This window comes from Trematomus bernacchii, unplaced genomic scaffold (genome assembly GCF_902827165.1).
Source record: "Trematomus bernacchii unplaced genomic scaffold, fTreBer1.1, whole genome shotgun sequence".
Lineage (NCBI taxonomy): Eukaryota > Metazoa > Chordata > Actinopteri > Perciformes > Nototheniidae > Trematomus > Trematomus bernacchii.
The window spans coordinates 74,974-84,552 of record NW_022987477.1 but is presented as its reverse complement, the minus strand read 5'-3'; the positions used below and the strand labels follow the sequence as shown (position 1 = coordinate 84,552).

Here is a 9,579-nt window from a genome sequence, read left to right as displayed (position 1 = left end):
GGTTGAAATTAAAACAAATAAGTCAAGTGAAAGAAAATCGTTGTCACATTGATAATTGTTGCTCACACTCAGTGGAGTCGGTGGGGGCCCTAGACAAACATTCACTGGGGGCCCCTTGAACCAGCTTTTCAACAGCACGCACAGCCGAGACAGCACCCCCCCCCCCCCCCCAAAATCATTATTTTGCATTTATAGCAGAAATATTGTTGAAAGTAACTGTTCTATTTAATAATTTAAAAAAAGGTGCTATGACATGTGGTGCTTTTGGGCATCTTGTAATCAGCTCTGATAGGCTGTTAGTGGATATATTACTAAGTCAATGTTCCCTTTTATGTAAAGTGCTTGTTTATTGAAGCACTGTTTGAGTGCTATCCAAATCATCTACTGATATACACCTGAACATCAGCAGGAGAGGACTCTTTAAAGTAGAGACACTACATACTGATATACACCTGAACATCAGCAGGAGAGGACTCTTTAAAGTAGAGACACTACATACTGATATACACCTGAACATCAGCAGAGAGGACTCTTTAAAGTAGAGACATTACATACTGATATACACCTGAACATCAGCAGGAGAGGACTCTTTAAAGTAGAGACACCACATACTGATATACACCTGAACATCAGCAGGAGAGGACTCTTTAAAGTAGAGACACTACATACTGATATACACCTGAACATCAGCAGGAGAGGACTCTTTAAAGTAGAGACACTACATACTGATAAACACCTGAACATCAGCAGGAGAGGACTCTTTAAAGTAGAGACACTACATACTGATATACACCTGAACATCAGCAGGAGAGGACTCTTTAAAGTAGAGACACTACATACTGATATACACCTGAACATCAACAGGAGAGGACTCTTTAAAGTAGAGACACTACATACTGATATACACCTGAACATCAGCAGGAGAGGACTCTTTAAAGTAGAGACACTACATACTGATATACACAATTTAGTGTTTTCACAACAACTTAAACATTTATTTCTTTTTAACAAGCTCTGACAATAAATTGATAAGTCGCTCATTCTGCTCATAGAGCGCTGCATCACGGGCCTCCTCCTTCTCTGCCTGCTTTTTCAGGAAGGCCAACACGCTGCTTCTTCGCCTTGGCCTTTTAGTTGGTGGTTGGGAGCTGGTGGAGGGCACGGACTGCTCCTCACTGCTGAGGGAAACTTGGGAAGGCCCTTCTCCAGCAGAGGTGGAGGCCTCAGCAGCAGTCTGGCCATGGCTTGACAACGGGCATGAGGCAACTAGGGTGGGAGGCTGAATTGATGGCCATCCCCCAATTGCCTCATGCATGGCCTCAAACCATGGCCAGGTAGCTGCTGAGGCCTCACCCCGGTCTGTTCTTGTCCCAGTTGGGGGATCCTTTAACTCCTATTGACACCACAGAGAACAGACTGTTAGTTAAAGGGCAGTGGAGGCAAAATGCACAGCAAAAGACAAATTAAACAAATTCTAAATGTGTAATTGCTTACGCCTTAAAATGTTAAAAAGTCTAAACAACTAAGCAAATTCACATTTTAATATAGGCGGCTGGGGTCGCCAGTTGAAGTCTGTATCATAATATCTACAAACAGTGCGCAGCCATGTGATTGGCCTTACCTTGTATTCTGTTATCAGGTTGTCCCATTTGTTTGATGCATGTGGACCAGTCACCTGACCCTCCAGACCCATCTCTTTAACAACCTGCCTTTAGTTACAAATTATCATTGGCATGCACATTTATTAAAACATTTTAACAGACAAATATAGGTGTACTACTTACTCCCAGCCTGATTTGGCAGCATTTCGTTTGCCACTGAACAGGTGCTCCATTTTAACCCTTGCGTTAATTAGGGCAAGGGTTTCAGCATCTGTGACTGAGATAAATACATCAGATTAGGCTTGCATGGAACAACGCTGGAAACTAAAGTATTTAGGCAAGTTATGGCTTAAGAATGTAAAAGTTTAAGAGAGCAGCGGTAATTTACATGATCTTCGTGTGTCTGTCATAATGACGATCGTGTTTTCCGTGAACGACCGAATATTCCCTCGCCTTAAATGCTGCGGCCGCGAGGCATTGTGGGGCAGCACTTTCCAGTGTTTCCTAAACTAAAGGAGGTTATAAAGGAAGTTTGAAACCTCCTTTCCTATCACATTCTAGAGAATTGAGACGGCTCTTATCATGACTGCCACTGAGGTACTTCTGGGTCCTTTCACTCCGTTAGGAAGGTTCAAAAAGCTTTATTAGAATGATCATGACAGTTGTAGTTCTCATTTTCGACCACATGATGGCGACAAATCACTGCGTATATTTCCCAGTGTGGCGTCTTCACCAGATTTAAACGTCTATTCATATTTATTCTGCAGGAAATGTACCTTATTGATATGTTGTGCTATGTTTTGACTTTACCTACTTTGCTGTATTCCTCTACACCACCTAATGTTACAGTGAAATATGCTTATAGCCTTTTTTATTACACTATAATTATTGGATTCATTTTGTTAGACTGTTTTTTTAGGTTATTGATAAAAAACAAATGATATATTATATATATATATAACAATGAATTAAGTTGCCCAGCAGTATAAAAACCAGCATAACTTAATTTACATATTTATATATCTATCCTTATTTTTATAGCACATCTCATACAAAAAAGGTGCTTCACAAAACAAAAACAAGAATAAAAACAAATTTAAATTAGAATTAAATAAGAATTAAATAAAAAATATATGAATTTATAAAATGTAATTAAAACGCATATTTTGGACTTTAACTAAATAATTATGCTTATATGAACTTAAGTACCATTTTAAATGCAATAAATTGACTTGTAAAATCGTATTTATTGCCTGTTTTATTGCTAATTAACATCTGCATATTCCCCACCACAGATAGCATGTATTTAAAGTGGAAATAACTCATAAAGATATTGGATTGAAAGACAGAAACCAAGCGAGACATTTTCCACAAGAGAAAACATTTATTCCTCAAAACCCCCGAGGCGTCATTTCATTCAAAATAATAATAACATTAAGAAGGCAAAAATTACACCGCGGGTTTATTTAAGGCACAGGATCGATAACAGGTATTTAAAACGTCCAACGGTACAAACCTCACAACTTAACTCAGTCCTCTTCAAACGGCTGCTCACATTATTCACGATTGGTTTGAACGCCAATCAAAACACTTATTCAAGTATCCTTCATTTCACACTTTAGCACTTGTTCATAGCCCTAAAACGCCCTCCTTCACTTACATCCTCGTAAAATATACAGTGCAATCATTTTACTCTTTGCATATGTGCATTCCTTGTGTATAATCAAGCATAAATAACAACAATACGGAGGACGACCACCGTACAATTAGAGGTAAACAATCAAATAACACTGCATGACAAAATAAATATCGCTACGTTTGTGTTTGTTTCCGTTCCTTTGGTACGAGTTCTCAAACAGAATTGAACAAATGGGACAGACGGTAATAACCAGGTTGACATATTTCAATATAATGCCACAAAGCCCCTGCAAATCATTATATTATCAACTTCTTATTTACATAAAACACCGGAGACAAGGCAGTTAGTGAGTTTCAAACGCATCGCAATCTGTACCAGGATGAGGATGAGATGGGAGATGTTGTTGCATGCTGACATGAGTCCTGGGATGAGTTGAAAAATGTACATAAATAAAACATGTGCCCTTATATAATAACAAGATGTCTATATTACAGCAGGAACGGGAGAGTCCATTATGAGAGGAGGGGGTCGTGAATACTTCTTAAGCTTTGAGACGACACGCCGTCATCACTCAGATCATACCTGCAAGAGAAAACGTATATTTAATAACAAAAATACGTTTTTTTTTATTAGCTGAATAAATCACTTAAATCTGCAGATTAAGTAAATTACCATTGCGTCCATCCTTTAGAGATATCCTCCCCACTTAAATCTACAAGTACCTGCAATTTAGAGCAAAAGATGTGACGTTTTTTTATTATTCTGAGTGTTTAAGAGTCGCTTTAATGCAGGAGAAGTACATGTAATAAGAGTTACCTTTCCCAGAAAGCCTTTGTGTTTGGACAGGATGCTTCCTCCATTCTTCACGGCTACATCAAGAGTCCTCCTGTGGAGCTCCACCATAGAAACACTGAACTCAAACCTGCAACACAAGATAAAAAAAGCTCCATATTATCAACCTTTCAAGCTCTTTAAAGAGTCCTTGATGTTCAGGTGTATATCAGTATGTAGTGTCTCTACTTTAAAGAGTCCTTGATGTTCAGGTGTATATCAGTATGTAGTGTCTCTACTTTAAAGAGTCCTTGATGTTCAGGTGTATATCAGTATGTAGTGTCTCTACTTTAAAGAGTCCTCTCCTGCTGATGTTCAGGTGTATATCAGTGTGTAGTGTCTCTACTTTAAAGAGTCCTCTGCTGCTGATGTTCAGGTGTATATCAGTGTGTAGTGTCTCTACTTTAAAGAGTCCTCTCCTGCTGATGTTCAGGTGTATATCAGTATGTAGTGTCTCTACTTTAAAGAGTCCTTGATGTTCAGGTGTATATCAGTATGTAGTGTCTCTACTTTAAAGAGTCCTATCCTGCTGATGTTCAGGTGTATATCAGTATGTAGTGTCTCTACTTTAAAGAGTCCTCTGCTGCTGATGTTCAGGTGTATATCAGTGTGTAGTGTCTCTACTTTAAAGAGTCCTCTCCTGCTGATGTTCAGGTGTATATCAGTATGTAGTGTCTCTACTTTAAAGAGTCCTCTCCTGCTGATGTTCAGGTGTATATCAGTATGTAGTGTCTCTATTTTAAAGAGTCCTCTCCTGCTGATGTTCAGGTGTATATCAGTGTGTAGTGTCTCTACTTTAAAGAGTCCTCTCCTGCTGATGTTCAGGTGTATATCAGTATGTAGTGTCTCTACTTTAAAGAGTCCTCTCCTGCTGATGTCCAGGTGTATATCAGTATGTAGTGTCTCTACTTTAAAGAGTCCTCTCCTGCTGATGTTCAGGTGTATATCAGTATGTAGTGTCTCTACTTTAAAGAGTCCTCTCCTGCTGATGTCCAGGTGTATATCAGTATGTAGTGTCTCTACTTTAAAGAGTCCTCTCGTGCTGATGTTCAGGTGTATATCAGTATGTAGTGTCTCTACTTTAAAGAGTCCTCTCCTGCTGATGTTCAGGTGTATATCAGTATGTAGTGTCTCTACTTTAAAGAGTCCTCTCCTGCTGATGTCCAGGTGTATATCAGTATGTAGTGTCTCTACTTTAAAGAGTCCCTCTCCTGCTGATGTTCAGGTGTATATCAGTATGTAGTGTCTCTACTTTAAAGAGTCCTCTCCTGCTGATGTCCAGGTGTATATCAGTATGTAGTGTCTCTACTTTAAAGAGTCCTCTCGTGCTGATGTTCAGGTGTATATCAGTATGTAGTGTCTCTACTTTAAAGAGTCCTTGATGTCCAGGTGTATATCAGTATGTAGTGTCTCTACTTTAAAGAGTCCTCTCCTGCTGATGTGCAGGTGTATATCAGTATGTAGTGTCTCTACTTTAAAGAGTCCTCTCCTGCTGATGTTCAGGTGTATATCAGTATGTAGTGTCTCTACTTTAAAGAGTCCTCTCCTGCTGATGTTCAGGTGTATATCAGTATGTAGTGTCTCTGCTTTAAAGAGTCTCACGTTTGATCGTAAACAGGATTGAGGGTCCTCTTCATCGTGCTCGTCTTCCTCCTGCCTGTTCGACTCTTGTCCGGCAGCAGATAGAGGCGGATGAAGGGATCAGATCCATCTTTAGTGAAGGCGATCAAATTACTGAGGACACACGGGACAAAACTGTTTATATATATATATATATATACTGTGTCACATGGGCTATGACATCATCAGGGACCTACCTACCTACCTACCTACCGTTTAAATGTGAACAATCTGTTATATTGATCTTTGAGTGGTATGGGTAGTTAAACACTTGCAAAAAATGGGTTGCAACTGTCCCCAAGTCTCCCCTAACCCTCCCATTTCTGCTTAATGGTGTTTATTATAGCTCAAGACGTCGTCCACCCTGAAGAACATCTCCTCACAAATCACTATGAACGACAGGAACTTGGGCCAAAAAAGAAATTAGAAAAAGTCTTTGAGAACACCTTCAAACCTTCAAACCTTCAAAACAAGTCTACAATAAATCTCAGTGAAATCAGAAGGGGGGGGGGGGGGCTCATTTGCACCCTTTAAGTTGATTTATTAATTGCTATTATATATACTATTTTGTATGTTCTTTCCCACTATGACTATGTACGTCATTAAGTATGCTATTCCTGTCATGCTGTGTTTTTTCTTTATTATTCCTTGTTGGCTGTTCTGTTTGTCTTCTATGTTGAAAAAGGGAAGCGTGATTTCCACCCAAAGCAGTCTGTGCTGCTGCTGACACTCGTATGCTTCTGCTCAATAACACATATTTGAAATGTAATGAGATGTGAAAGCAGAGTATCTCACCGGCAGGCGTGCAGCACCACGATGAGTTTGTTCCTCTGGGAGCTGTGTCTGACCGTCAGCTGGACCTCACCCAGAGGGAACTGACCGGGAGCCGAGCCACTGGGGGGGGGAGAGAGGGGGGGGGGGGGGGGGGGGGGAGAGAGAGGGAGAGAGAGAGAGGAGGGAGAGAGAGAGAGGGGGAGGGAGGGAGAGAGGGAGAGACGATGAATTATACAGCAGGGACGGGTAAAATATTCATTAAAATACATATTGAAAGGATGCATGCTACCTGAGCAACCCAGTCTCACGGCATTTCGTGTTATTAGTCACGAAATTAATGTAATCTATTGATTCGTGTTCACCAACACGATTTTCACCTTTTTTTCGTGTCACACAGAACGATTTTAAATGCAATGTATTTCTATTGGTATGTTTCGTGCCTGCAACACGTCTTTTTGTCCGGTCGGGTCTTGGAAGACCAGAAGCTGTGTGGTTCATAAAAACATGTTCTTACTCAATATCTTACCCTAAGCCTAACCCTATCCCTTTTATTTTAAATTGTATAATGTCTGAGTTTTTTTGCCGTCAGTGAGGAAAAGAAATGGCTCAGAGCCTCAGAATACTGACATCTGTATTTGATGTCATCTTTTTTTCCTTCTAATTAGTTATTATTTGGTGCAGGCACGAAACATACTACCAATAGAAATACATTGCTTCTAAAATCGTTCTGTGTCAGAATACTTAAATCTGTATTTTTTTAAATGTCTTTTTCCTTCTAATTTGTTATTATTTACATTGCTTTTAAAATCGTTCTGTGTGACACGAAAAAAATGGCGAAATCGTGTTGGTGAACACGAATCAATAGATTCATTTCGTGACTATAACACGAAATGCCGTGAGACTGTGTTGACCTGAGGATCCTGCAGAAAACCTTTTCCTGGGATTGTTCACATTTGGAAGCTCATGTTTGTAATACCTCTCACTGTCTTTAAGAGTGGATAAAGTTCCAAACTGTTCAAATGTATAAAAAATAACCTTGAGACCAACATTAGTTTATCTGTCGCTGTGCTACATATCTAGCGAATTTAAGCTAACCAGCTAGCGGTGGCTGAATTGGTGGCTCTCATCATTTAAATTTGAATGAATATTTAACCCCCGATGGTTAGACTCGCAGTGTGGACCTGTGTCTACATTCAGGCAGTGAGAGTCATTCTTAAAACAGCTCCAAGCATCGCTGTAAATTCCCAAATATGCCTAATTATAAGTGTCTTTACTTAATAACAGTTCATTCAAAAGCTTAAACGCAGGTTATTTGGCAATTCAAGGTTTCCATTCAGCTCTAACCAGAAGCACCAACACATAATAAGACAATGTGAACGTGCCCTAGAGCAGCAGAGCGTAAAGGGAATTCAAATATTCAAATTAAGCGCAATACTTGGTATAAAGTGTAAATATTATTCTGGATTCTGCTGCAGAGACGCCGAGGCTTACAAACGCTAAGAAACGTCATTAAAACTCCTTGTTTGATACTGAAAATATCCCACTCTGATCATTTTAATCATGTTTTTTAACGATGATGTGAATATTGTTCCTGTAATATTGCAAATCATATTAACTTTGCAATATCAGGTAATTTAAATGAGTTCATTAGCATCACGGCCCCTGGTAGATCACGCACCCACGCACGCACAGCAATGAAAGGTGCTTTACAAATACAATTTATTATTATTATTATTATTATTATTGTTGTTGTTGTTTACTTCTGCAGCTGTCGGAGCCTCTGCTGGAGCTCCAGGGTGGCGAAGGGCAGCGAGATGTCGGAGGCGAGGCTGGCCGTAGAGTCTTTGTGAGAGAGATGCTTCTGAGAGATGTAGAGATTGTTGTTGTTGCTCCTCAGAGGACTCGAGGAGTACGGCTCTCCATCACGATGCTGCAGCGTCAGGGAGGAGATACTGAGGAGAGGAGGAGGAGGAGGAGGAGGAGGAGGAGGAGACACATCTTTACTCAAGTAGAAGTACAGATACTTGTGTTTAAAATACTCTGGTGAAAGTAGAAGTACTGACTAAACTTCTTTACTCAAGTCAAAGTAAAGAGGCTTTGAAATGTACTTCAGTAAAAAGTACCCATAACTAGCAGCTGTTTTAAAGAGTACCTGACCTCCCTTTATATTAATAGAACAATAATGTCATTGTTAGCTAATGAATGTTTCCATGCTGAACAACGGCAACATGACAACGTTTTCATTGGTCCCTCTTCTTTAGAGAAGACCAGGAAATGATGGATACACGGATCGTGTTCAAATCAATAGGCACGCAATGACTCTAAATAATAATGATCACGCCACCAGACACACATTCAAACTAAAGGAACCAGCTTGTTTGGAAAATGAGAGAAGTAGAAAGTACAGGTATTTGTGTTCAACATGTAAGAAGTAGAAAGTACAGGTATTTGTGTTCAACATGTAAGAAGTAGAAAGTACAGGTATTTGGGTTCAACATGTAAGAAGTAGAAAGTACAGGTATTTGTGTTCAACATGTGAGAAGTAGAAAGTACAGGTATTTGGGTTCAAAATGTGAGAAGTAGAAAGTACAGGTATTTGGGTTCAAAATGTAAGAAGTAGAAAGTACAGGTATTTGTGTTCAACATGTAAGAAGTAGAAAGTACAGGTATTTGTGTTCAAAATGTAAGAAGTAGAAAGTACAGGTATTTGGTTTCAAAATGTAAGAAGTCAAAGTAAAAAGTCGTCAGAAAAATAAGTAGTGGAGTAAAGTACTGATACCAGAAACATGTACTTAAGTACAGTAACAAAGTATTTGTACTCCACTTCTTCTCACCTCTGGATAGGAGGAGGAGTTGGAGGAGTTGGAGGAGTTGGAGGAGATAACTGGGAATGTGAGGCGGAGCGTCTTGGAGATGGCGTTGGTTTGGAGGTTTTGGGTTGAGGAACGCTCGACTTCCTGACCTGGACGGAGGACGGCAGGTCGGAGGAAACCTGCTTCTCCAGAGAGAGGATCTGCAAACCGGAGGAGATACAGAGAGTTATTCAAACAAACTACAGCTGGGATGATTTTGCACAACCTTAACCCTTGTGTTATTTCCCATCCAGCTCCCGAA

General features: G+C 39.8%; 2 protein-coding genes across 2 annotated transcripts in view; both read right to left on the bottom strand.

Annotated features, from left to right (window-relative positions):
- Nucleotides 1–994: 994 nt before the first annotated feature.
- Nucleotides 995–2,059, bottom strand: LOC117497626. The gene is made up of 4 exons (XM_034149611.1): nt 1,990–2,059; nt 1,785–1,878; nt 1,622–1,709; nt 995–1,393 (listed from the first exon to the last, which is right to left on the bottom strand). Exons 1-4 carry the CDS (start codon nt 2,009–2,011, stop codon nt 995–997), a joined length of 603 nt encoding a protein of 200 aa, XP_034005502.1. The 5' UTR covers nt 2,012–2,059.
- A 987-nt stretch (nt 2,060–3,046) lies between these two features.
- esyt2b (extended synaptotagmin-like protein 2b) overlaps nt 3,047–9,579 on the bottom strand; it is a 57,380-nt gene continuing 50,847 nt past the window's right edge. Inside the window, exons 17-23 of the mRNA XM_034150304.1 lie at nt 9,300–9,478; nt 8,226–8,417; nt 6,487–6,585; nt 5,674–5,805; nt 4,057–4,162; nt 3,913–3,962; nt 3,047–3,822 (exon numbers count right to left, since the gene is read on the bottom strand). Of these exons, the coding sequence (XP_034006195.1) occupies nt 3,753–3,822; nt 3,913–3,962; nt 4,057–4,162; nt 5,674–5,805; nt 6,487–6,585; nt 8,226–8,417; nt 9,300–9,478 (828 nt within the window). The 3' untranslated portion in view covers nt 3,047–3,752. The remainder of the gene's footprint in view (nt 3,823–3,912; nt 3,963–4,056; nt 4,163–5,673; nt 5,806–6,486; nt 6,586–8,225; nt 8,418–9,299; nt 9,479–9,579) is intronic.